Source organism: Mycteria americana, chromosome 5 (assembly GCF_035582795.1).
Source record: "Mycteria americana isolate JAX WOST 10 ecotype Jacksonville Zoo and Gardens chromosome 5, USCA_MyAme_1.0, whole genome shotgun sequence".
In the NCBI taxonomy this organism is placed as follows: Eukaryota; Metazoa; Chordata; class Aves; order Ciconiiformes; family Ciconiidae; genus Mycteria; species Mycteria americana.
In genome coordinates, this window is record NC_134369.1 from 29434878 (window position 1) to 29462404 (window position 27527).

The following is a 27527-nucleotide window of genomic DNA, read 5'->3' on the forward strand; positions in this document are numbered from 1 at the left end:
TATGTAAAAGGCCAGGAAAGGAAAATCCCTGTGCAGGTCTAATGGTATGAAAAGTGCTCAGCTAGGACAAGTCTTAACTCGCAGTCAAGTCTTAAAGAATTCTTCTCTAATGTGTGGAGTTTTTGGTTCCACTTATTTGTCTTGTATAATCCTCCCCCCCCCCCCCCGCCCCATTCCAAATAACCCACCCTGTTTCATGGGCTCCTAGGGAATGAGAAGGGACTGTAGCTGAAGGAAAGAACGTGGATTTCCTGGGCTACCACTGCCTAAGAACTTCCCATGTTAGGATGCAACAAAAGTCTCAGCCATCAAACCACCTGTGAATCCCTTGTGTCCTCTGTCTTGTCTCTCATGGTCTTAGTCTCTGTGGGCAAATGTTAGCCCTGGAGCCATATTTTTTGGAGTCGGTCTCCTGGGGAGGGAGCTTGCTCTGTTCTTCTGCTAAACAGCTAGTGGAGACACTGGGCACAGGGCAAGGTGAATGCATGCTACTCAATGTGTCGTGAGGCTGTGGAGTGCTCCACAGACTGGGTGTTGAGAGGGAAATCCAGGCCTCTGCTTCCATTTGGTTTCTGGCAGTTTGATGTTTACTTGGTGTCCTTCATGTACTTCAACTTTTACTTGTCCATCGTTGGCATGTGCTGCCCTTCCCTGTCCACTCCCTTCCCCAGGAGATCTCATTGTACAGTGCCCATTCTTGTTCTCTCTCTCCGTGTTTGGATGTACTGCTCTGTGTAACTCAGTGGGTCTCCCTCTTTCTGGTTTGTTTTTTTTCTAGATTCCTGCCGTTTGTTCATCGTTGTGCCTAAAGCATGTCGATGTGGCGTTCAAGTACATCGTCCAAATCCTTGTCTCTTCAGCTTCTCTGATGCTTGAACTCTCACCTTTGACCTTGTGTTGACCTTTGATGCTGATGTGTATTTTTATTACGTTTGTTTCTTTCTTTGGGTTTGGTTTTTTGTTTTTGGTTTGTTTGTTGTTTTTTTTTTTTTTTTTTTTTTTGTGCTGCCAAATTGGTTTTGCTAGAAAGACTGCTGAAGGGGAATATTTAAACTTGCATTTGAATATAAAAGAATTTCTATTTTTCTAGACCTTCGTAAGATAACCACTTGATTTTGTGAATCTGATTCTTTGTAATTGTCTTCAGAGCAGCCTTGCTAGCATACCTTGTGGAGTATTTGTATTTCTGTGAACATACAGCCAATCACTTTCTAGGCTTAGTTTTTTCTGTGTGCTTAGTTTTAAAAACACAGTTTCGAAGAAAAAGTCAATTATATGGTGTGACTCAATCTTTCAGGAGACTTCCTAGTCACATTTTGCTGATCTGGTTTCTGTGCTTGAGGAGACAGCATGTGTTTCTATGAGTTCAAACTTGTGACTTGAGTGGCATCAGCAGAAAACACTTGAACTACATTTTCTTCTGATTGTAGCTACATTTTTTGCCCTGGCATTTATTGATTTTTTTTTTTAATTATTATTTTTATTTTTATTTTTTCCCCTGCTTCCCTGTGTGATTATCAGTCTGCAGTGAAAATTTGATCAAAGTTGATGTTGTGTTTTGTTAAGCCCCAGCATGCTTAGTTTTTTTGTAACTACAATCTCCTCAGCAAAATGTGATGTTTTTGTTTTAATCTTTCAAACTAAGATAGTGCCCAGAAATGTATTGCATGTTTCCTGCTGTTTTCTTCACACCTCGTATATATCACCTTCACCTCTCTGTTTTCTATAGTTTGTGCAAAAACTGAGCAATTTAATGGGTTTCAAAGGTATCCTTTAAATTGGTGTTTTTGGTATGACAAATATCTGATCAGAAGCCACCTGAGGGCATCTACCTGTGCACTTAGACTGTCTGCCTGACAGAGCACCTGGACCTTGTTCCATCTCCAGTGCTGTCTGAGGCTCCCAGGGGGCTTGGTTGTACTGTTCCTGTGATGGAAGTTTCGGTGGAAGGGGACAGCTGGGGAGTAGGAAGGTAGGGGAACTTCACAGTATTTCTGTTTCTAAAGTTATCTGAAGCTAGGGTTCCTTTGAAACACTCTGTATGAGCATTTTGTATAATTCAGGGCATGTTTTTGTGAAGTCCAGCCCCAGTTTAATACCATCAGTCAGACCTTGGTGGCAGGATCCTGGAAGGATCTAGGTTAGCTCTTGATATAAAGTGTTTGAAATATCCCAGAGAAAGCATTTGTAAACCTGGTCCTGCAACTGCTGGCTCTTTTCCCAAGTGACAAGCACAATACAACAGCCTCTGAAGCTGTTACCTGAACAGGGTACCATCCCCAGCTCTCTTCTCAAGGGCCTTAGCTGGGGAATCTCTACGGAGATTTTTTAGTTTTTGTTTAGTTTTTAATTGGGTAATGAGCTAAGCAGTTTTTCTGGCTTGCAGTATGAACTAGAACAGGTTACTGCTTTCTGGGTAGCAGGCTTCCCCCTACCCTACATACCATCTGCACAGGTAGAAACTGGGACGTAGCTTCTAGATGAAGGCACCTGAAGAGTGTGTGCTGTGATGAAGTTTCAGTCAGAAGGAGAAGCAAGCTAGTGTAGGTATCTTAATGGTAGAAAATAATGTGAAATGAAATCCCAGGAGAAGGGGTTTTGCTGAGAAAACAAATCGTGTTTAATTCGGATAATGCAAAGATGCAAAAGGGTTTTTTTCTATCCTACTCCTGAGTTGGCTGAGGATACTATATTCTCAATAGATATGGCTAGACTTGTGTAGACAGTCTTTAATCTGCTTATAAGACAGAACATGTTTGGATATGGTACATATATCTGGGAGTGAAGTGTGAAGCTGGATGAAAAAAGGATAGAGACTTACTTGTTTGGGAGGTAGGGTTGTGGGCTGGCTGCTGTTAGTCCCACAGTCTGAATGCACAGGGCTGTGTGTCAGTGGGGGGCACTGATACCCTGCAGTGTATTGAGTAACTGCCAATACGTTTCTGTACATGCATTTGGTTCCATAAGGAACTTTGGGGAAACCTGTGGAAAAATATCTGAAGAAAACCAAAATGCCAAACATTGGATGTTTCTTTATTTTCTTCTTTCCTTTTCTTCCTTTGGTTGTTTTAATTGTTCTGTGGTGGTTTTAATGGATTTGAGACAGTGGAGCAGCAGCTGCCTTTCCGATTTTTGGCTGCTTTTTGTGAATAATTTAAAAAGAAAATTTACATTTTGGAGACAAACCTGTGGGCTTTTTTATTGGTACAAACATTGTATTTAACACTAGGGGTTTTGTACAGTTTTTTGCCTTTTCTACTAGAAAACAATGTAAAGTGATTCACAATGTGACGAGAAAACAAATTGCCACTATGACCAAATGTAGAGTCTGTTCTGCAGTAACGGGATTTAATCAACTCGAAGTCGTGGTTCAGTCGTAGAAATGCTTTTCTTTACCTTGTTTGAGCTGTTCCTTTTTTTTCTTGTTTTGATTTGCAAAACAAAATGTCTTTTTGTGTGAAATTGTGTTGTACTCTGTAGAGAATTACGGATTTTACTTTAATGGTTTAAAAAGCAGAGGAGCACGTGTTGCTTTTCTGATCTGATCGCAGAGTTTGTGTAGTGGATTTAAAAATGAAAAGATTTGTTACAAGTTTGGAACGAGCGAGTATGTGTTAAAGGAATTTTCTTCCTTTTGTGTGTGTGTTTTGTTTTTTTTTTTTTTCTTTTTGTCCCAAAGGGCAACTTAAAGCTGTTTTAATTGCACAGACACACCGACAACAAGTCATTTTGTATATGCCAAGTGTGGTACCTTCCTTTGTTTATTTGCTATTAAACTGTTTGAGAAGAGTCCTTGTGTGTTGTATTTGTGTCTTAAACTTGAGGTTCTTTTTGGGTCCAAGTGTGGGAAGATGAGGAGAGAGATGAGAGAACTATCTTCCAGTTTCTTAGCTGTGAGCCACAAAAATTTTCATGGCCCAATACCACTTGTTCTGGATGTGCAATATAGCCCTGGGTGTTTACCTCTATGTAGATGAGCTACTTTGAGTAGAAATGGAAGAGGTTTTTTTGGTTGTTTAGCCTCCATTTTGTATCATTTGGCAGTCAAGTCCCCTTGACATTAGATACGGAAAAGCTGAGAATCTGGGATAACGTAAGTATGTGATACACTGGGGAGTGAGGTGTAGGCATATCCAGCCTCACAGAATTGGTGCTGCGTAGCCACTTGCCTGTCCGTCCACTGTGCTTCATGGTGTTTGAGAGGCTAAATAACTTCAGCATATCACAAGGCTTCAGCTATATAGGAACAGCACATGTGCACGGTGGTGTGTGGGATTAGATAGGCACCAGCTCATGCTACTCCTACGAGCCCCATGCCCGCCACTGCCTCCTTACCCTTTCCAGGAACACGGCCAAGCTTGCTGAACCTATCCTGGTTCTGCAACATGAAGGTATCTGCAGTCCCCAGTGCCCCTGGTCCTGGAAACACTACACAGGGAAACTCCAAATGGGTTGGGATTACGTAGTAGCTCAGATTTTGCGATAAGCAAAAGTTACCGGCTTTGCTTTTAGAACTAAGATAAGTTAATAATTTGAAATAAAATGAGTTGTAAAAAAATAAGTATTTTGTGTAGGTGAAGTATAATTCGTTTAGAAACTTGCCACGAGTTTGACATCAGTATTGCCTCTCTCAGAAGGAAAGTACCACAATGGCCATGACTTTGCCACATTTCTGAAAGCTCCTAAAATTCAGTAATGTTACTCCTTCCTTCTGCTGTCTTGCATCTCAGAGACTGCAAGCGTTTTCAGGGCAGCTATGTTTCTCCTCTCTGTCCTTTTCCTCTGTTATCTGGCATACTCTGTTTCACCCTGTTACTTCCTACATGACTGTAAATCTGAGAGCACTTGCAAGCATCAGGATTCAGTGCAGCATTCCTTTCCCTGCAGTGCACCAATTGCAAAGCGAGGCGCTGAGCCACCTGTTGCAGAGTATGCTGGGATCCCTGCAGTTAATTTGCAGCTGTTGAGAAGGGAGGCTGGAGAGATTTCAGTTCAGATATGTCTGACGTGAAGGATGGAGAGAAACAATTGAATCAGGAAAAGGGTTTGTTTAGGCAGGACAGAAGATTCCTGCTTGTGCAAAAAGTTGGCTATCCTCATCTTACACAATCAAAGCTCTGTGAGTTGCATCTTACAGAACTGATACTAGATCCCTCTGGGTAGGTGGCTTTTTTATTTTTTGAAGGTTTTTTTCATTAATTTAAAAGGCCACCACCAATCAGTAGACAATTAAACTACAAATAAGAGCCACTGTATGAATCTCTGAAAATAATCAGCATTTCACATGACTTGTTGTATTTATCAACATCAATAGGAAATACACAAACCTGTAGATTAAGTCCTGATGTTGAATGTTTTAGGAGAATTTTTTTTTCCTCTCACATCCACCTCCACCTTTCACTACTTGTTTTGACTCCAGTCTCCAATCTTCCTGACTTTACCAGCCATGTTCTGCTGTCTTCATATGGCCAGGAGTCACCGGGGATACATTATGAAGAGCAATGGGGAGGAGGACAAGCAGCTCAGTGTGGTCACTTTGAAGAAGTGACTACGTGATTAGCTACACTGCGTATAGCTCCACTGCATGACAGGTGAGATTCCCTGATTCGGTGTTTCCATGCACCTTGCAGGCTTACTTCTTTGCAGTTCCTGAGAAGAAACTGTGGATCGTTTACTGTAGAAGCCATACTTCAATCTTGTACAAACTAGAGCTATCTTGAGCCACAGATGATCACTCTGCCATTACTTTCTCAAAGCAGCACAGGTAGTCAGTGTCTTGATGATTCTACCCATTTATCCCTCCTTATTTAGGCAGCTGCATTGGGCTCAAAGTAGTATGTTCCATATCAGAGTATGTTTCTGTTTTTTGAAAATGACCAATTTGAGCTTGATGGTTCTAGCCCTTATTTTACTAGGATAAGTTTTTATCTAGGTGGGTGAGTTGTGAATTGATTCTTAAGAGACTAAGACACTGTTTCATTGGAGAACTCAAAAGCAAGGAAGTACAGTGTGATCAACAAAATGCAGGACAGATCATTTCCCTCCTGTTAGATGGGTTTTGTCAGTCTGCAAGGCGTCCTCTTCTCACTTTGCCTATTCGTTGTGGGATATGAGATTGAATATTGAGGGGAGCAGTGCTTTGGTGAAGTGGTCCAAAAGGATCAGGATGAGTCTGAGTTACAGGCAGGTTACTTGTGGAAGGTTAATTTTGCAAAGTAGTCTGCTCCAGCAAAGAATGATGTGACTTCTGTTCTCCCCCTTCTTCAGTCCTGGCTTGATTCTTTTATGTAGCAGACTCCAATGGTTGCTGTCCCTGGCCTCCTAACTTCTCCAAGTCCAGAAATCTGATGGCCTCACCATTACCGGTACTTTTTACGGGGATCAGTCTTCTGCATACTGTGTCCATCCCACCACCCACCTCCAGAAAGAGATACAAGAATTACTGCAGGGAGGAGAGACTTTTTTTTAATTCCGAATCAGACTTTTATGGAAGCCCTAAAATCTATAAAGTACCTAGATAATAATGTTAATAGTGCTGCTGAACTGATTTTTGCACATTAGCCAGCTGTGCCTCAGCATTACTTTTCTTTAGCCTTCTGTAGATTTTTCCACAGTTTCTGCTTCTAAAGTTTGAGAGTACACAGAGTCTATGCTGAAACATCATCTAGTACGTTACCGCTCTGAAAAACAATGCTAAATTAAATAATGCAAATTATCATGGAGTATATAAGCTCCCAAAAGAGAATCAGTCTGATTGTAGCAAGACTTTTCTACCATTTAAAATGCTTTTCTTTTTTAAAATACTTTTTTCTGAGGAAATTTTGGATAAAGGTATGGATGGAATCTCTTAAGATCATGACTGCTATGATGTAAAGCCTCTGGGTAGGCTGTGGTTCCTTATTCTTTTATGTCCTGCTTTCCTTAGGGATATTACCTCAGGAAGGCTCCCTTGGGTTTGTGTTTCCTTAGGCAGCCATGACACAAGCCAGGATGGTCCAGCTGGTGGCCTGTGAGAAGATTCTGTTGGTATTTGCCTTTGCTTGGGGAAGAGCTGCCACCAAATTCACATAGAAGCAGGGAGGCAGCTGGACACATGCCTGCTTCTGCATGTGGGTCTGTTATGAAAACACTGAATTGCCTTTTCTCTTTGGCCTGTAAAAGGATCCCAAAACAGGTATCTGGGACTTCTGTATCTGAAAAACATTAGACTTCCCTGAGGCATCCCCCTGCCCCGCCAAGTTTGGTATCTCTTCTTATGAAGGACCGAGTAAATCTATAGATAACCAAGACTGGGCTCATTAAAAGTGTAGCACATCAATGGGGGTAAGAAACTTGACTCCTAGAGGAACCAGCCTAACTTTTACTCTTTCAAAGGTGTGTAGAAGAGTTAAAGCTATCTTCTAATTGGGCTAACAATCCTCTTATGCAATCAGAAGGTGCAGAAATCTGTTGCTTTGGGTCATTATTGTCATTCATCATAAAAGATCAGCAAGTTCTGGGTGCAGAACTTCATCAGTGCCTTTGACAACTTCTGTTGAAAATTCTTGGAGGACTGTCACGCGTATCCCATGGCAGTGAGCAACAGTCAGTCATGAACAAAGTTTTTCAGGATGCTTAGCTTCTTATTGTCCCTGAAATTAAGAAGTCAGTGCCATATTTGCAGCAAGTTTGTGACAGAGCTGACCTTTGTCCACAGAAACAGTCCATATTGCCAGCTGAGGTCCTCAAAAGGGAGGCTGAATTTTGTGCCTGGGAAAGTATCAGGCGCATTGTTGCAAGTATAATACTGCACAGGTGTACATGCTGGAGCCTTCTAGTTCATATCTTACTTTTTAAGGCATGTATTGTTCCTAAAGCCGCTATCCTAGCTGAGGCTGCTACCTCCCAAGCTAGCCCACCACGACCAGTGCTTGTAAAAGGGGATGGCCAGAGAGAGAAGACAGAGACAACTGAGACATCTCTGTGACTGCAGTTGATTGTCTCTCCCTGGGGTATTTATAAGCTGCATAGTGGCAGGCAGGGTGGGCAGTTGGCACGCTGTGACCTTGGAGCTGGGGAGCCTGCCTAGCATTCCTGGGAGCCATGTGAGCCGGACTGGCAGGCGCAGCTGTAGCCAATGGAGAGGAGACCAGCACTGGCTGCTCAGATTGAGTTTCACTCCTGTCGCTTGAGATTTTTCCCTTTCTCTCCCTGTTGTGCTTTTCCTCTTTGTTTATGGGACTGGAGAGGCAAATGCACTGATGGAGTCCTAGCGAGCAAGATGTTTGCCTAGTGGATTTGGGATTCTACCTTCAGTGCTGAGCAACCACTTCTTGCTGTTGCCTACCACAACTCCAGCCCCCTGACATGGCTGGGCTTTTATGGCTCCAAGCTTTCTGAGCACACAACCCGCCCTCCTCTATTAGGGCATTTTATGTTGTGTTTTCTTCTATGCACTTCCTTTTTGCTGTCCTTAGAGGTTAGTGTATGAGGCTTTTTAATGCATGGGAGATGGGTCAGGACCAGACAAAGCAACAGATAGAGAAAGGACTCCATCTTTACCAGTCTAATCAGACCGAAAAGGCCCTGCGAGTCTGGATGAGGGTTTTGGAGAAGTCTGCGGATCCTGCTGGCAGGTTTCGGGTTTTGGGTTGCCTCATCACTGCTCATGCAGAGATGGGCAGATACAAAGATATGCTGAAGGTAAGGCAAACTGGAGATGAATGCATGCCATTGTGTCGCACCCACTACGGAGAGTGGCTGGAGATTAGAATCTGAAATCGGGGGGTTTATTTTGTATATAGTAGAACATACCAGCTATTGAGTGCGTATTGTGGGCTGCTGTAATCACTGCTGTCATCACCAATAAATAGCTCCAGCCCACAAGATACACAGAATACTACTTTTCATTGGGTCTGGTCCCTCAGGATTCCCAGGTTATTGAGGTTCTCCAATTAATCATGGGGACCTTTCTTGATTTATTCCCCACATACAGGCACACCATGTTATCAGGCTTCAGAAAAAGGTATGAAAACAGGGCCTTTGCTCCACTTAAAGCTGTTGACAGTGTGTACGTCTGTGTAAAGAGAGATCTCCAAGTGGATTCTGTAGAATAAGCAGTAGTCTTGTGGAGACATGTCTGTTATCTTGTTGTTCAACTGCTGTTTGATATCTAATACAGATCTTACACTGGTTTCTATTGCAATTATTTGTTTGCAAGGGGGCTGATTAAGAGGGGAAAGAGGATGCTTTTTTGGCAGAGGGGTTGAGAGATGTTCCAGGAGGGGTCTGCCAGTTGAGGTCAGAGAGGGACTCCCAGTTGTCAGGACAGCATAGAAGAAAGAAGGATATGGGGCTTGATGGAAGAGTGGTAAAAAGAAGCTGAAGTTACATTTCAAGAGCATGAGGATAAACATGTTTGATTAAATGAACAAAAAGAAGCTGATGTATGGATCTGAGAAGTAACAGGATGTATACAGAGAGCACCAGGCAGTGTTTGGGAGGGTGACTCAGGAATCTGAAAGACAAGGCAAGACGATGTTGTAATAGTCTTAAGAAACTATCCCAGCCTGAAATAGGGTCTTGCTAAAGGGCCTTGATATTCTTGTCCTGATGTTTTTGGTTGCCTTTTACTAGACTGGTAATCATTTAGCATTTAGCACAAAACATGAAGGGGGTGCCCACATCTCATTGAAAAGTTTTTGGTAGCTCTGTTTAGAATGGGAGGGGCACATCTTGCTAGTAAACCCATGCACATGTTAAAGCCCTATCTTAAAGCCAAATACTTAGGATGAAGAAGAAAAGAGAGGTATTAATACACTTGGAAAACATTTGAAGAAAAACAGTTCTGATAAATGATGTGGAATTAGGCAGAAACAACAGACTGATTAGGGAAGAGAGAAGCAAAAAAGGTAAGATGTGGCTACCTGAAGGAAATACTGAATGCTTCACGGAAAATAAGAAACAGGCAAAGGAGTGGGCTCAGTATACCTGAACCTTAATTTGTTACCTGAGAAGAGAACAGAAAGTGGGATCAGAGTAGGAGAATTTTAGTTCTTCCCAGTATTAGGAAGGAAATATGGCTTCAGTCAAACTGAAGATTTTACACTCCGAGTGATCAAAGATAGAGGAAGGAGAACTTTAGCAATAAACCACTGAGAGAGGAAGTGCCGGGAGAAAAGGGGTCAGAATTCAAGGCATGAAATTAACTGTGATTTAAGAAGGGTTATGATGCTCAACCTCTTTTGGAGAGAAAAATTACTTCACACCAAGGAAAGAGGCTGTGGCAATCAGGAAATAATGAAGAACTTGTACAAAGGTAAGGGAATGTGGGGAAGCATGAGCTAATGCACGTTACTGGGTCCACACAGCAGCTTTCCTAATGCTAAGGAAACTGAGAACATATATATCCAAACATATGCAATTTATGGTTGGTTGTTGGTTTTGTTTTTTTTTTTTTATTTTGTGAAGAATGTAAAATGTTGTAGTAGCTTAAATTATTATGTGTTGCCACTATACAAAAAGGAAGTAATTGGTGCCCTTGGGAATTGTTATCTATAAACCTAGCTGATAATCTCTAATGAAAACACATACTGAGAAAATTGCTAAAAATTTACCTTTGCTACTGGTATTAATTCAAGCCAGCAGTGTGCTTGGTTCATCACAAAACACAAAAGAGTCACTGCTCAGAAGAGTTTGCAGTCTAAAAGAAAGAGATTTCAAATCATGTAAGAGAACTGTATGCAATGAATCCTGAAGGTTATAGAACCAAATCTGTCAAGACTGCAATTTGTTAGTAAAAAATTGATGAAAGAAGTAGCTTGCTTACTTTCCTTTATTAATAGAGTACTTTAATATCTTAAGAATTCCAGAGAAAGTGGAATAAATTAAACTGAGTGAAAGAAAACTTGTCAAATGTTTCCTGCTTCACCTGCTTCTTTTTAGGGCCATTTACAGCTTTTTTCCACTAGTTCATCTTCCTTGCCCCAGAGACTGTATGGAGAGAGGGAGAAGTTTCTTCAGACTGCTTATAGGCCTTTTAAACCACCAGATAACTGCTCAGTGTCTATGATGCTTCTCAGTCTGTGCTGCTGGACTTCTCTGCCCTGCTCAGAGATGAGCCACTTCTCCAGTACAGGGTGCTACTCTGTGGGTGTTTGAGCTGTATTTAAATAAACTACACACTTTTATAAACACTGTCTTTTCTACTTAAAGTTTGCAGTGGTACAGATTGACACAGCACGGGAGCTGGAAGACCCGGATTACCTTACAGAGAGCTACCTAAACCTGGCTCGCAGCAATGAGAAACTCTGTGAATTCCAGAAAACAATCTCTTACTGTAAGACGTGCCTGAACATGCAGGGTACCACTGTGAGCCTGCAGCTGAATGGCCAGGTGAGCCTCAGCATGGGCAATGCGTTCTTGGGCCTCAGCATTTTCCAGAAGGCTTTGGAGTGCTTTGAGAAAGCTTTACGCTACGCACACAACAACGATGACAAGATGCTGGAGTGTCGAGTCTGCTGCAGCCTCGGGAACTTCTATGCCCAGATAAAGGTGCGGTAACATAAGGGACGGAAGGGTGATTGTCTCATGGATTCAGGAAAGAATTGGAAATGGTGTGAATTTCAGCTTATTTCTTTGCTATAGAAAGTGAAGTACTGAGAGAGCGTTGTAAGCTAAAATCTTTTCTTTGTAAATTCATCGAGTACTCTCCTTCACAGTAAGGATGGGAGGATTAGTGTAATGTTTATATAGCACAGCAGAAGCAGCTGTGAATATTCCTGTGTGTTGAAAAGATCAAACTTAGCTTCAAAGAAGATCACATCAGAGGAGGTACTGTCTGCACACAGGGCTGGCAGCCAGAACTCATGGATTCTCTATTTCTACCACTATCGCAGGCAAATAGCTATTTATATGAGCAAAACCAGGCAGGAACTGAGGATGGGGGTGATTTGCCAGTTCTAACTTCCATTACAAACAGCAACAAATGGGTTTTCCTCACAAAGTCTTGATTTTTGTCGCTAATGGAAGACTCGCCAAATGAAGTGTTGAAAACTGTCAGTAAACTTCCCTCACAATACCAAGAATAAAGAAAAGAACATTGTGCTGGATACTTTTAAGGTATGAAATAAGAAGGGAGAAAGGAAATTTTAAAAGTTGTGGTTTCCTTTGTGCATCTTGGAGAATTAAAAAATACGAGGACTTTCATTTCTGCAGTCTCATGTAACTTACTTGAGAATGGTTTTAGATATTTAGATAATAGTTTTACATACTTACTGTAAAATAAGATTTATTTCTAAAATGCTTTTAATGCAGAAAGATGTTTAAAAATGAAAATATGTTATTACTTATTGTGGATTTGGTGAGGCCATGATTCTTTGTTCCTGTTTCCTGCAATGATGGATGACCAGCCTCTTGGAGATCCTGACTCACCATATGGAGAACATGAGGGCTCCATGTAGATGCTGAAAGCAGAGATGATGTAAGAGCAGAGAAAGTTTTCAGCCTTTGGTTACAGAGGAGGGTAAATGGTTCTTGCAGAGTAAAGCTGATGGCATATTATATAAAATTCATTTGCTGTGTCATTGCCCCAGTGTCCTGAACCCAGGGAGTAGTACAAATTCAGTATATGGCAATTCCACCTACCACAGTTTGATATCTAGTGAAAACATCTAGTGAAATACAGCATGTGGAAGAGGAGCAGCAGGAGTTGAAAGGTGTACAGAAATCTGCTAGCTGTTGCAGTGTTAGTAAACAAAAAATGGTTGCTTTCTTTTTTTTCTTTTATTTTTTCTTTATTTTTGCTGTAACTGCTGTCTGTCTGCTTGTCTGCCTTACAGGACTATGAGAAAGCCTTGTTCTTCCCATGTAAAGCAGCTGAGCTGGTGAATGATTATGGAAAGGGCTGGAGCTTGAAGTACCGTGCAATGAGCCAGTATCACATGGCAGTGGCCTATCGGAAGTTGGGGCGCTTGGCAGATGCTATGGACTGCTGTGAGGTATAGGGTGCAGGCAGATGCAGAGCTGTCAGAGGTCTCTGCAAGGGGATCTTGCCCACAGGACTGGGAGGACGACAGACACCATGGCATTCACACTTGACTCTAGATGTTCCTGCTGCCTCCCAGTCTTAGAGCTGTGGTTCAGTAGCCCAGGGGGCCTCAAAAGTTTGGGTCTATGAATGGCCCTTGGTTGGGAACGTGTGAACAAGACTTTACTTGCTTTAAAAAGATTGTGCCACTTCTTTGGAGCTGACCTTTCAGTGGCTGGAGTGCACATTCCCAGCCCTGCTGTTTTGAACCAGGAACAAGCTTTTACTGACCAAAGACAATTTCTTTCAGGAGTCCATGAAGATTGCCCTGCAGCATGGTGACCGGCCTCTGCAAGCACTGTGTCTGCTGTGCTTTGCAGATATCCATCGCAGTCGCAAAGATGTGCAGGTACAGCTCTTTCCTGCCAGGAAGGACAGAGGGGATAGCAAGACAGTGTGAATAGCAGGCCATAGCAAAACATGTGTTTTCCTCCCTGCTTCTGCAGACAGCCTTTCCTCGGTATGATTCCTCCATGAGCATCATGACAGAGATTGGAAACCGTCTGGGCCTGATCCAGGTGCTGCTAGGAGTGACTAAGTGCTGGATGATCCAGAAGGAGCTGGACAAGGTCAGTTACAAACTTGTTTCTACAGAAGTTTGTTAGACAAGATTAGTGCATACAGTCTTATTCTGAACTGTATGCCCATCAAAGTGCAGTAGAGACCTGTACCCCTTGGTTCTACAAACAGGGTCTGTTGCTTGTACAGTTACATTTCTCCGAATGGTCCCTCTCAGCCAGGAATTTGTTCCTAACAGTATGAACATCCATTCTGACTCAGACTGTTAACTTACAGAATTGTCTCATTAGTCAATCCTGATGACTTTAAGCACTACACTGAGAAACCAGCACTGAGGGAAGGAAGCCTACTCCTGCCATTGTAGGCAATCAGCTTATGCTTATGCTCTGAAACAGATTCCACTGCCTACTTTTTAGCTATATGACTAAGCTCGTTGTTGTGATAGTGATGATATTTAGACAGCTCTACAGCTCCACCGTGTGCTTTGCAGACAAACGCGGCATCAAATTCCTAGAGAAACTTTGAAGTTATATAAACTGTGATGTGAAACAGATAAATGAGAGCAGAAAATTATTTGGGAATAGACAAACAGTCAATACAGTACAAGGGGGCGACATTACTTATTTTGAAAATGCTTAAGCAGTGTATATGTGTTAAAATCCAGATTGCCCTGGATGCAGATTGCACTGCAGGAACATTACTGGGCTGCAGAATGAGATGCTCAAAGGTTAGCCTTGAACTAGTGCTGGACAATCTGGAACGCCTGCACAGTGCCACATCAGGATGCTGGTTTGGGTGTAGGTATGATGAAGATTCACTCTTATAACTCATAAGAGACACAAAGAATTTTAGCTCAAATGAAGCATCCCAGATATTAGGAAATCAAGCATGTGTCTGTCAGAAAAGACAAGTTCAGGGTGCTGTCAGCATCTGAGTTGCCTACAGCAGGGAATCAGTTGGGTGAGATACACCTTGCAATCTCAGTAAGTAAACACTTTGTTTGCAATGGAAGAAGAAACTGTGGACTTAAAAACTTTGCTCAGTGTAATCCTTTCCCAGCCTCATATCCCATATTCAAAAGAATGGGACAGGACACAACAGGTAGGCCTCTACATAACAGAATATTCAGAGCACTCATCAAACTCTTACCATCCACTGATCCCACCTCTAGCAATTGCCACCCTCTGATATCACAAGCAGTTCTCACCTGTGAGGGCCTGGTGAAGGCTTTGCACAGAGTCCTAATCTCGCCAAAACCCACAAAAGAAGAGAATGAATAGATGAATCTTGTATTCTGTTCCACGCATTAGAGGGAAGTCTGCCCTGGTGGGTCAAGGACCCTATGCCCATTGCCCCACGTGTGACCTCCTCAAATGTCACAGCCCTGAACACTCACCCAAGCCTGTTCCTCAACTTGCCAGTCCCAGTTTCCATTTCTCATGCTACTCATCCCAATATCAGTTACCTAATAAAGCAGTTTGCTAACTTTCCACTTGCAGATTCCCTGTTCTTGTCCTAGCTTCATCCATCTTCCCAGTCTCCTTGGCCAGTTAGTCCATTTCCTTTCATTTGCATGTAGTCAATGGTATTGCAGATCCTCCCAGGCTGCCGTCACAGCCTGCTTGCCCAAACTCTTGTGCAGTCTCATATTCCTGTCCAAGACAAACTGTCCCCTGGACTTCTCAGCATCTCTTTCCCCACCCTACATGCTTCACTTTGATTCTTAGACCTGGTCATTAATTTCAGGGTTTTCCAGTACACAGTCAGTCTTCCTAGGCACAGCTCTCAGTTATGTTCTACCTGCTAGCCTTCAGTTCCTGCTTCCCTCTTCTACAAGTTCCTTTTCCTAGGCTGTTCCTGCCACCACGGGTCTAATGCCATCTCCTCTGCATTCAAAGTACATTCTTTCATCTCATCTGGTCCCCTTCTCCTAGAATAGCAGTAATGCCAAATTATAGGGTAGAAATTTTTTAATGTTCCTCCTGAAAATGACTGCATCACAAGGGAGACCTCTCCTTCCCCTTGGACAAATCTGAAGCAGATCTCAATAGTTCTGGAAAACAAAGACTGATGATCAGAACAGTGAGGAACACTGTGGCATCTAGGGGAAAGTAGGGACTCATTTGGTATAACAGCTGCTATGCTAAACACTTTCCTTCAGATTGAGAAAGATATATAGCAGTACACTCCTACATCACACCACGTGTAAGTAGGACAAAGTGGATATATGAACAGCAGGGAAAAAAATGGAAGAGCGTGGGTGTGTTGGTGGTGCTGATCCCTTTCCTCCCCTCTTGTACAAGTGAAATTGGAGTTGCCCAACGATTATTGAGCCTGTAGGGTAGGATGGGGAAAAGGCTTGCTTTGCTTGTGCTTCATCCCAACCCCAATGAGCATGTGTGACTGAGTTTAAATAAGTCTGTATTCTCTCGGCTTGGAAACACCAGCCTCTGCCAACATCATACCCCTACTTTGCACTGTGTGGCTGGAACAGAAATGTAGCTCTTGGATTATCTGTGGTCCTTCAGAAACCAAGCTTTTCTTATGGATGAACTTTTGGGAAGGGAGGGAAATCTGCCAGACAGCTATCTTGCATCTCCAGAGTTGCAGTGATGCTTGTTTATGCAAATTCTACTCTGTACCTCTTTACCTCTTTCTTTTAATAACTCCCATAGGGCGCTCATACAAGTCTGGTTTTGATACATCAGACTGAGAACTGATGATGCATGCTCTCCGTTCACAGGCTCTGGAAAGCATTGAAAAAGCACAGGAGCTGGCAGAGGGACTAGGGAACAAGGTAGGATCCTACAGCTTCTCTTCAGCACTGGTCGTAGTCTTCTGTCAGGCAACTTGAGAAGCCAAGCATTGAAGTATCCAGAGTTGTTATTGCTTATTAACATGTCCCTATTAACCAGTCGATGCTTGGGACTTGCTTTGTTGTGAAGTGTTTAGTTGTGGGCAGTTGCACAGATGATCATCAGTGTGCAAGTCTGGAAAGTGAGGGAGAAGTCACAGTGGGATAAACAAAGGGGAATGGGAAGCAGTAAAAATGGGGTATGAAACAAGCAGAGAGCTAGAGGATTAGGGGTCTCGTCTTCAAAAATATTATTGCCCTGAGTAGCAGCTGAACTGTGTGCTGGCTGGAGGCAAAGGGAAGTGAAATACAGTGATAGCTCAGGAAAAACATCTTGACGAAAAAGCTGCAGAGTGCCCCAAACCTGGTGTCCCCTTTTGTGATACAGAGAAGTAGGGTTAATGGCAGGAAGTGCTGAGAGACCACATGTCCTTATGACTGATCCTATCCCTTGGGCAGCTTTCTGTGCTGATGTTTTTCTAGCTGGCTGATGGGGCTGTAGTGGTTTCCACTCCTTCTGTTGCTGGTCTGTCTTCACTTAGTTGTTCACTTTTCTTATGTTTCTGCCCTTCATGTGCAGCTTGGCCTGCTGAAGCTCCACTGCCTGTGTGAAAGGATCTATCGCACAAAGGGTCAGCAGCAAGAATTGCGTGACCATGTAGTGAAGTTCCATGAATGTGTGGAGGAGATGGAGCTGTACTGTGGCATGTGCGGAGAGTCCATTGGGGAGAAGAACAACCAGCTCCAGGCGCTGCCTTGCTCCCACTTCTTCCACTTAAAGTAATGAGCTGAAGTACTAAAGATCTTTGTCATGACATTAGTCATAGGAAAGAGCTGTTCATGCCCGGAGCAGGACAGTCCTATGCATGCTGTTGCCCAGGTCTTTGTCCTGCTTACCTGTGCTCTGCAGGATCCCATTGCAGTGCCATGAATGTCACAGCCCGGAAGGGTGAGACTTAGCCATAATATTTAGCCATCCCACTCCTACTTCTGTCCTCTAAATGATTGTTCACCAATGTCCTCACCTTGTAGGTGCTTAGCCCAGTTCACAGATTATTTGATTCCTCTTGGGGAATCAGTTCTTCACTCCTAGGGACAGTTTGGATTTCTCCCCTGAATCCCCCCACTTTCTTGCCTAGAGGTACACTGAGGTGAAGAAGGTGTTCACTCTGTTATTGTGCTACTGCCGTGAAAGAAGTTAGCTGTACCATCATTTTATTTTTAGAAGAAACATAAGTGTAACAAAACACTTTGGTTTTAAATTCTTAATTTTCAGAACTCAGCCTCACAATGACACCAAAATTAGAAGCAAACTACTGGGCAGCGAGAGGTGCCTGATGAGCTCTGTGGATTTGTTTCCAGGTGTACAGGAACTTACTTTTGTAGAGGAAAGTGCTGAAGCGCCTCCATACAATGGGTGGAAAAGAGATCAAATCTCAAAGCGGGAGGGAGCCTTTTCCTATGTTATGTGGTTAATGTATAGAATAGCAGTGAGAGCGGCCCTAGGGGAACCTCCGGCCGCAGGAGGTAGAGCCCCCCCCGAAACGACCTCCTCCTTTTGCAGGTGCCTCCAGACCAACGGGACCCGGGGCTGCCCCAACTGCCGCCGCTTGTCGGTGAAGCCCGGCTACGTCTGACCGCCCGTGGGGCTCGGCCTGCGCCGCCACGACTGCTGGGGCCGCGGGGTCCCCCGCGCCGCCCGGGGCCCTTCAGGCTGGGCCTGGGTCTGTGCTGGGCGGCGGGGGCGGCCTCGGTCTCCTCTCCGCGTGGCCGGCTCGGCGTAGCCCGGCCCCGATCCCTCCCCCCTCGCTCCTCTGTACGGGGATTGCCTGTAATAAACGCTATCGCTGCCGCTGCCCCCGCCTGCCTCCACCGCCGGCCCCCGCGCCGCGGCCCCTCACGGGTGGGGCCGTGGGGGCAGCAGCGCTCGCTCCCGCCTCCGCCGGGCTCCGCCCCTGCCCCGCACCAAGATGGCGGCGGGGCCATCACTCAGCAGATTTGGCCGGTGGCACGTGACCGGCGCGGCGGCTTCCCCATCGCTACCCCCGCCGGCAGATTCGGCACATCCGTCGGGCCGCTGTCTGGGCGGAGGGGCCGCAGGGGCCGCGACGGGGCGCCGAGGAAGAAGAGGGGGCGCGGGGCCCCCGAGCCGCCTGTCCCGCCGCCTCCCGCCCTGCTCCCGCGGCGAGGAGCGCGGAATCTGCCGCCCGGAATCCGCCGCGTTGTGCGCTCGCTCCCTGGCTGCGTGAAAGATGGCGTCGGTGTGGGATGAGTCCGAGGTGAGGGGCCGGGGGGCCGCCGCCGGGCGCGGGGGTGCGGTGGCGGGGCGAGGGGCAGCGGGGTCGGGGCGAGGCGCGGGTCGGGCCGAGGGTGACGCTGCCGGTGTGCCCCCGCAGGATGGCGTCGGCGAGGAGGTGCTGAAGATGTCCACGGAGGAGATCGTGCAGCGCACGCGCCTCCTCGACAGCGAGATCAAGGTAGCGGCCAAGGGCCGCCCGCTGCGGGCGGGCCGGGGAGCGGAGCGGGGCCGCGCCGGGCCGGGCCGGGCCGCACCAGGCCGGGCCGTCTGCCTGCGGCGGGGCCGCCCTCGGGAGCGCTGCGCTGCTGGTGCTCGGGGGGGGCGGGCTTCGCACAGTCGTGAGGGCAGAGCCGAGGGCGATGAAAACTACGGTGCAGTTGACTCGGTCGGGATTTAGTAGACCGAGGAACAGTAAGCCGCGAACGTAGGGCTGAAGTAGTAAATAAAAGAGCTAGGGCCCGGGGGAGCTGAGGCGACGGTTATTCTGCAGAGCCTTAGTAGCTCGGATGCTGTAGCTAAAGGTACACAATCCTCCCAGCTCTCGTAGGCACAGGGGAAGGGGGGAGCCTGTTCCATGGCCTGGGTGAGGTGGGATCATCGGGTAATTCAGGTTGGAAGGGACTTCAGAAGATCTCTAGTCCAGCCTGCTCAGAGCAGGGTCAGCCGTAACCTAGGCTGCTCAGGACTTTATCCGGTTGGATCTCGAAAGCCTCTAAGGACAGAGATTGCACCACTTCTCTGGGCATTCTGTGCCACTGCTTGGCTGTCCTCGTGAGGATAAAGGTTTGCTTTACATACAGCCTGAACCTCTTTTGTGTCAGTCTTTGTCTGTTGTCTCATCCGCCCACTGTGCGCTGCTGTGAAGTGTCGGGTTCTGGCTTCTTGATACCTTCCCCAGTAGTTCTCTTCTCCAGCTGAACAAGCCCACTTCCCTCAGCTACTTCTCACAGGGCCTGTGCTCCAGCCCCCTGGCCATCTTGGTGGCCCTATGCTGAACTCAGTCCAGTTTATCAACGTCTTTGCTGTATGGGGAGGTCCAAAACTGCACAGAGTGCTCTAGATAGGATCTAACAAGTGTTGAGTAAAGGGGGCCAATTGCTTTTCTCCATCTACTAGCTACACTTCTGTTAGTACAGCTCAGGATGGTGTTTGCCACCCTTGCTGTCAGGGCACATTGCTGGCTCGTTTTCAATTTATTGTCCACGGAGACCCCCAGGTCTCTTTCCGCAGAGCTGCTCCCCAGCCAGCCAGTCGCCAGCCTGTGTCATTGCAAGGTGCTCTTCCTTCCCAGGTGCGGGGTTTTGCATTTGTCCTTGAATTTTGTAAGGTTTCTGTATGCCTATTCATTCCTCCAGTCTCCCAAGGTCCCTCTGAGTGGCAGCCCTGCCCTTGAGCACAGAGTCTGTGCCCCCCAATTTGGTGTCATCTGCAAACATGACGAGAGTGCACTCTATCACCTTGTCTAGCTCATTCATAAGGATGTTAAGTAGGACAGACCTGGGTAGACCTGTCCCAAGATAGAGCCATTTCACATAAAAGAGCACTTACAACTTTAGTATAAGTTTGTCTCTACTGCCTGATGTTAGCAATATTGAGATAAATTATTTCATAAATTCTACAGAGCAACTTCATCCTACTGCTACAGGCTTCACAAGTAATTCGGACTTGTTAACATACTTTCCTATTCTTTAAAGACAGCAAAGATAAATGTGTGTCTTATTTTTAAATTATAGAATACAGTAAGGAGTAAAAGCAGCCTTCTCTATTTTATAGTAAGAGCATCATAATTGAGGTGGCAGAAATGTTTATTGGCACCCTCCTTTCATGCAGTTTTCCTTGAGTGTTTCCCAGACTGTGTTTATTAAATCAAATTTCTAAATTTTTAGCATTTTTATGTAACAAATTGTATATTGGCTCCTGTAATGGTTCTGTCCTGTGAATGTGTTACAGTTCAGTATTATGCTTAGGCATCAAGAGTTTTAACAAGATAGTTTTTTAAATAAGAGTGGATTTCCCCGTTAAACAGAATCACGTAAGCCAATTCGGGTATAACCAGTTCTCCTGAGACCATTTGGTGCTACACTCGCTTCAGTGGGGATCGCAGACTGTGTGTTTTCAAACTGTGTGACTAACCAGGAGAGGGAGGAAAACGTATGTGGGTGTCAGCCAGACAGCACTGGGAAACATCTGTATTGGGTGCCTTAGCCTTGGGTATAGATATACTTAGTGTTGAATGGTGAGTACAGAACTTCTTTTCTTATACATGTTTTCCATTACAGTTAGTAGACTCATAGAATAGTTCAGGTTGGAAGGGACCTTTAAAGGCCATCTAGTCCAACCCCCCTGCAATAAGCAGGGACATCTGCAACTGGATCAGGTTGCTCAGAGCCCCGTCCAGCCTGACCTTGAATGTTTCCAGGGATGGGGCATCTACCACCTCTCTGGGCAACCTTTTCCAGTGTTTCACCACCCTCATCGTAAAAAATCTCTCCCTTATATCTAGTCTGAACCTACCCTCTTTTAGTTTAAAACCATTACCCCTTGTCCTATCGCAACAGGCCCTGCTAAATAAGCCTGTCCCCATCTTTCTTATAAGCCCCCTTTACGTACTGAAAGGCCACAATAAGGTCTCCTTGGACCCTTCTCTTCTCCAGGCTGAACAACCCCAACTCTCTCAGCCTCAGCCTTTCCTCATGGGAGAGGTGTTCCATCCCTCTGATCATTTTTGTGGCCCTCCTCTGGACCCGCTCCAACAGCTCCATGTCCTTCTTGTGCTGAGGGCTCCAGAGCTGGACGCAGTACTCCAGGTGGGGTCTCACCAGAGCAGAGCAGAAGGGCAGAATCACCTCCCTCGACCTGCTGGCCACGCTTCTTTTGATGCAGCCCAGGATACGGTTGGCCTTCTGGGCTGCGAGCACACAGTGCTGGCTCATGTCCAGCTTTTCACCCACCAGTACTCCCAAGTCCTTCTCAGCAGGGCTGCTCTCAATCCCTTCATCCCCCAGCCTGTATTGATACCAGGAGTTGCCTCAACCCAGGTGCAGGACCCTGCATTTGGCCTTGCTGAACCTCATGAGGTTCACACAGGCCCACTTCTCCAGCTTGTCCAGGTCCCTCTGGATGGCATCCTGTCCTTCTGGCGTGTCAACTGCACCACTCAGCTTGGTGTCATCTGCAAACTTGCTGAGGGTGCACTCGATCCCACTCTCTACGTCGCTGATGAAGATATTAAACAGTACTGGTCCCAATACGGACCCTTGAGGGACACCACTCATCACTGATCTCCATCCGGACATTGAGCTGTTGACCACAGTAGCAGTAAAAGCCTCAGAAAAGTTAAAATTATATAAAGACGTAGGATTTTGAGCTTTCTGTCATACTACTAATATACGTTTGGTTTGTTTCTTTTTTTCCTATAGGAAGGTTTTATATCTTATTGAAGCCTAGGCTAAGGTTAATTCAAACCATAAATTACTGGTCATAAATTGAAAAAATTAGAGATTCCACAGGGATATAAAGATGACCTTGTAACTGTGAGGGCAGTCAGACAGTGGAACAAGTTGTTCCAGAGTAATTGTATAGTCTCCATCCTTGGAAGTTTTCAAGATTCAGTTGGGCAAAGCCCTGAGCCACCTAGTGAGAGCCCACGGCTGACCCTGCTTTGAGTAGGAGGTTGAACTAGTGACCCCCTGAGGTCCCTCTGAACCTGAGTTGTTCTATGAGCCCACGCTCCATTGTTTTCCACAGGACCTGGCTATCTTTGTGGGGAACAAGTACTGGATATTACTCCAGTGTTGACTGTTTTAAGGAGAACAAAAATTATTTTTCCCCTATAGAGACAGCTGATGTGTTTGTTTCTCAGATGTAGGTCTTGATACGTGTGGTCTTGTCAAATGTAACAGCTTTATAAAAATGGCACCTCTGTTTCTCTTTGTTCCACTGGAAGCAGCGGTGGTACATCTCTTTGCAAAGGTGCTGCTAGTCCTACTGCTCTTAGTAGACACAAGCCTCAGTTCTGCTATTCCCCATTCATAGTTTCAGTTTACTTTGATTCTCTATGGTGATACTTTCAGTTTAGGGTTTTTCTGGCTGTTTTTCTATGCTATTGCATGTCATCACTTCAGTGTTCCAGCACACAATTCTTCTTTAAACCCAGCAAAACATAACTTTAAAATGGGTGTGTGTACATGGATGCATATAGATATGCACGTGTGTGTGTATCTAGTTACCTGCGTATCCACATATATTAAAAAGGAAGACCACACAGTTGCCTCATCTAGGTCATATCACATGACCTAGTCACATGGTGCATTGATCAGGCTAACGTTATCCAGTGACACTGGGAAGAAATTACTTAGGGATATTGATTAGCTGGAAACCATAATGGACTGCATAGCCTTGATTCCTAACCAGTTTTGGCTCATTTGCTGGCTTTTCCTCTTTTGCTATTACGTTTCCCTTTATACCCACTATTTCCTCACTTATGTTTTTATAACTGTTTTACTTTCAGAATACTGGATTAATTTTATCTTGCCTTAGTCTTCTAATATTATTCTTGTCTCTTCTTTCTGCGTCCTGATTCCAGATCATGAAGAGTGAAGTACTGAGAGTGACCCATGAGCTTCAGGCCATGAAAGACAAGATCAAAGAGAACAGTGAGAAGATCAAAGTGAACAAAACCCTGCCGTACCTTGTCTCTAACGTTATTGAGGTGAGAGCAGTGCACTCTTCTGCAGCAATGTGAGAAGTGGGAGGGAGAAGGGCAGAGGAGGTCATCAGTACTTTGAGACATGGCATATTCTCAAACTACTGATGCTCCTGGAGCCAGGACTTTCAGGTTTTTCTGTTAGTTTTGTTTGTGACCTGGAAGTGCAGATCACTTGTCCACTTCTTGTCTGGGTCGTTCCTTAGGTGTTGGCTACTGTTCATCTGTAAGTAACATAGCCATCAGAGGGTGACACAGCCTCACTTAGCGTAGACTTGGGCGTGTGAAATTTGGTACGTGCTTTCTGAAACTTGTGAGACAGTGAATGAAAAGCAGTGGCTCTGTTACTACCTCACATTCTTTCTGTAATTCAGTAATTTTGCTGATCTCCTAAAAAATGCTGATAGTTTTCTACTTTTAAAAAAGGGCATTGGTTTGTACTAGTGTTTTAGAACTTAATGAACTTAAGGTTTAAGGTGACCTGCCATGATGGGAGGAGAAATCGGTGTCATTAGCTGCTACTTTGATCTGGCCTTTAAAGCGTTTTTCTATGCGCTATTGTGTGCTGCTTCATGAGGAAAGGAAGAAATTCATTTTTATAGGAGGGCTTTAATGCTTTCAGGATTCTACTGCTGATGGATGCTGGGAAGTTTTATTTCTCCTACTGCATGTAATTTAGAAGCGTTAATCCTGGGGTCATCCTGCTAGCCTGGTTACGTTATCATGAAATCTCTCACTCTGGTTTTCAGCTGCTGGATGTTGACCCCAATGACCAGGAGGAGGATGGAGCAAACATTGACCTGGATTCCCAGAGAAAGGGCAAGTGTGCTGTGATCAAGACCTCTACGCGCCAGGTAAGACCCATGTGCCCAGCTAGGTGTGAGGAGTGCTGAAAAGGACCTTATCCTAGTACGGCTGGTTTTGCTTACTTTGACTCCTTTCGTACAGACATATTTCCTGCCTGTTATTGGGTTGGTTGATGCTGAGAAGTTGAAGCCTGGAGACCTAGTGGTGAGTGATGCTGTTGTGACTTTTAGATATAATGTTGGCCAGAAAATTGTACATGTCTGGCCCTTTAGAAAGGAGACAAACCTGTCCAGATTTCACCAAGATTATTTCTGTACTAAAATTTTAATAAAAAGATATTATGGGTTCAGTCATATCTGTAGTACAGAAAAGTAGTTGGGGGGTGTCTTTATACATACAATTAGGTGCTGAAAATTTAGATATCACCTAATAAGCTTCCTAAACCCAATCTTTTGTATCATAAGTAAATCGGGCCCCTTCTTTTTAAAATGTGCTAGGTTAGCTGTGGCATTGTCCACTGTACCAAGCTGTGGTGCTTTGATGAGTGCCAGTGTCAAAGCTTGACCTGCATCCTTGAGGTCTAGTGAATCACCTTTGATTGCGTGTTTACTAATTGCTATCTGAAGGGCCTGTTAAAAGCAAAGGACTTGTGTTTACAGGGAGTGAACAAAGACTCTTACTTGATCCTGGAGACTCTACCTACTGAATACGATTCACGGGTGAAAGCCATGGAGGTGGATGAGAGACCCACAGAGCAGTACAGTGACATTGGGGGGCTGGATAAACAAATCCAAGAGGTGATACTTTATGTTTAGTTTCTGGTCCGACTGAGGACAACAGTCTTTGAACTTCAGCTCAAAGCAGGCAGCCTGGATCTGTGGAGTAGAATGAGTTTATGTATTAATATTTTTCTTTTGCTGTAGCTCGTGGAGGCCATTGTCCTGCCAATGAATCATAAGGAGAAATTTGAAAACTTGGGTATACAGCCGCCCAAAGGAGTCCTTATGTACGGGCCTCCAGGAACAGGGAAGACACTTTTAGCTCGAGCATGTGCTGCCCAGACCAAGGTAAAAGGATCCTTTGAAAGCGTGTGCTGCTGTGGAATAGTACCTGAAAAAGAATAAGAACACCTCCAAGGGGAGAGGGGTCATACATATAAACTAGTGGTACAGAGGCTGGGATTTTCTTGTCTGTTTGCTTGCTTGCTTGTTTTAATTAAGGGCTTCTTGTAGTACTCAAAACTGACCCTATTGAGAAACGAGGCATAAGATTCTCTTTCATTTCCCAGGCTACATTCCTGAAGCTTGCGGGTCCACAACTTGTGCAGATGTTCATTGGCGATGGAGCTAAGCTGGTACGCGATGCTTTTGCTCTAGCAAAGGAAAAGGCTCCTTCCATCATCTTTATTGACGAACTGGATGCCATTGGCACTAAAAGGTGAGGTGTAGGCCACGTGGCAAAGCTCTTGGGAGCTGCCTAGCAGCCCTCTTTGCCTGTGGATGTGAGAGAAGCCTAGCTTAAAGCATGGCCTATTCAGAAACAGTGTAAAAGCCAATCACAGATAGCAGTTGCCACAATTCTTGGGCTCATGAGCGAAGTTCATGAGTCTTGGGATCTATCTGATGGTCTCCTGCTGTATAAAACTGTCTTCTGATAACTGCATCCGGCACATGGAGGTGTTTACCCTCATTTACTGCTTGGGCCTGGACAACAATAGCCCCATTCAGCTCTAAGGACATAATAAGACTTAGCTGCTGCTGAGAGTTATTCTAGTCGCAGTCCTCATCAAGGTAGGACTTCCTGCAGTTTCAAGGATGAATTTGGAAGACCTTGGCCAAGGAGTGTGAACTGCAGTCTTTCTGTCTTTTTATATGATTAAAAACATAGGGGCAGGGTAGTCAGGCTCACACTGATAGTTTTACCCTTTTTTCCTCCTCAGGTTTGATAGTGAGAAGGCTGGTGATCGGGAGGTGCAGAGGACCATGCTGGAGCTGCTTAATCAACTTGATGGTTTCCAGCCCAACACACAAGTCAAGGTTGGGATCTAGCAGAGAGTGCTACTGAGGTCCAGGGCACTCTCGCAGGGGATAGAAAACAATGTCCAGGGAAGAAGCTTGGTGGATCCTTGGGGAGGAGAGGCCTGTCCTCCAAGTGCCTCAGACTGATGACCCTACTTCTACTTAGGTGATTGCTGCAACCAACCGGGTTGATATCTTGGACCCAGCTTTGCTCCGCTCTGGACGATTAGATCGCAAAATTGAGTTCCCGATGCCTAATGAGGAGGCCAGAGCCAGAATTATGCAGATCCATTCACGCAAAATGAATGTCAGGTATGGAAGAGGCATGGCCTTCTGGGGCTATGTTTGTCACTCATGATGGTACCTCAGGGCTGTGGAGTGGTAGGTGCTCTCTTTTGTTGAGAGCTCACTGTTGGGTTTTAAGGAAGCTCAGTACCTTGGTGTTTCTATTTGGTACATGTTCTCAGACTTTTTTTCCCCCCCCCTCACGCTCATATCAGCCCTGATGTGAACTATGAGGAACTGGCTCGCTGCACAGATGATTTCAATGGAGCCCAGTGCAAGGCTGTGTGTGTTGAAGCGGTAAGTATTGCTCTACAGCAGCCAGCACTGATAGGAGAAAGATGTGAAAGCTAGCATGGAGTAATTACTTTGAACTGATATGGTGCTCATATGCTCTCCCTAAATACTGTCTTGTTGGGCAGGGGATGATTGCCCTCCGCCGTGGAGCTACAGAGCTCACCCATGAGGACTACATGGAAGGAATCCTGGAGGTTCAAGCAAAGAAAAAAGCCAATCTGCAGTACTATGCCTGATCTCTGCCCAGTCAAGGTTGTGGCCTTGGCAGAGGACAGGACTAGACTGGACTGTACCACTTACTTTCTGTCTGGAAAAAATAAAGCGTTTTTTCCCTCTAAAAACAAATCCATGATGTGTTGGGGCTGTTGCCCTTGCTCGGTGGTTCTACATCTGCAAAAGGGAAGGTGAGAACCTCCTGTCCACGGTGCCCATTATGCTGCCTTTGGAGCCTCCTCCTGCTAGAACTGGATTAAATCCCACTCTGCTACTTCTGGATGAGGACCAACAGGTTAACCTGCAGTAAGTGTACTTTGAAATTGATGATCTGCAGCTCATACAGCATCCCCTGTTTTTACCTGTGCAGCCAGTGAACACACTGTACAGCTTTGTTAGAGTCTTAGAAACTTTTGAACTAACGCTCATTTTGCAAGGGAGAAGTGAACGCAATTCACACATGAATG

The 27527-nt window shown here is 45.1% G+C and overlaps 3 protein-coding genes across 28 annotated transcripts in view; all 3 read left to right on the forward strand.

Annotated features, from left to right (window-relative positions):
* CELF1 (CUGBP Elav-like family member 1) overlaps nt 1-11328 on the forward strand; it is a 69769-nt gene extending 58441 nt beyond the window's left edge. For 17 of the 21 annotated variants that reach the window (XM_075502595.1, XM_075502580.1, XM_075502579.1 and 14 more), the window contains one exon: nt 779-3792. The gene's annotated coding sequence lies outside the window, so the exon portion shown is untranslated. Of the gene's footprint in view, nt 1-778; nt 3793-5419; nt 5592-11193 lie in introns of those variants that run through there. The other 4 variants (XR_012775900.1, XR_012775899.1, XR_012775901.1 and 1 more) reach the window with 4 other exon arrangements.
* On the forward strand, nt 8199-18291 carry RAPSN (receptor associated protein of the synapse). 5 transcript variants are annotated; one of them, XM_075502601.1, is made up of 8 exons: nt 8199-8682; nt 11194-11532; nt 12819-12977; nt 13317-13415; nt 13513-13635; nt 16329-16382; nt 17020-17219; nt 18004-18291. In XM_075502601.1, exons 1-8 carry the CDS (start codon nt 8467-8469, stop codon nt 18074-18076), a joined length of 1263 nt encoding a protein of 420 aa, XP_075358716.1. In that variant the 5' UTR covers nt 8199-8466; the 3' UTR covers nt 18077-18291. The 5 variants fall into 5 exon arrangements, with proteins under 5 accessions (XP_075358716.1, XP_075358717.1, XP_075358718.1 ...); XM_075502602.1 differs by lacking the exon at nt 16329-16382; XM_075502603.1 differs by lacking the exon at nt 12819-12977.
* A 265-nt stretch (nt 18292-18556) lies between these two features.
* PSMC3 (proteasome 26S subunit, ATPase 3) lies at nt 18557-27192 on the forward strand. Of its 2 annotated transcripts, XM_075502598.1 has the most exons (12): nt 18557-18718; nt 18836-18916; nt 23324-23449; nt 24193-24297; nt 24392-24454; nt 24910-25047; nt 25174-25317; nt 25539-25687; nt 26190-26286; nt 26435-26580; nt 26769-26850; nt 26973-27192. In XM_075502598.1, exons 1-12 carry the CDS (start codon nt 18692-18694, stop codon nt 27081-27083), a joined length of 1269 nt encoding a protein of 422 aa, XP_075358713.1. In that variant the 5' UTR covers nt 18557-18691; the 3' UTR covers nt 27084-27192. The 2 variants fall into 2 exon arrangements, with proteins under 2 accessions (XP_075358713.1, XP_075358714.1); XM_075502599.1 differs by lacking the exon at nt 18836-18916.
* The last annotated feature ends 335 nt before the right edge of the window (nt 27193-27527 follow it).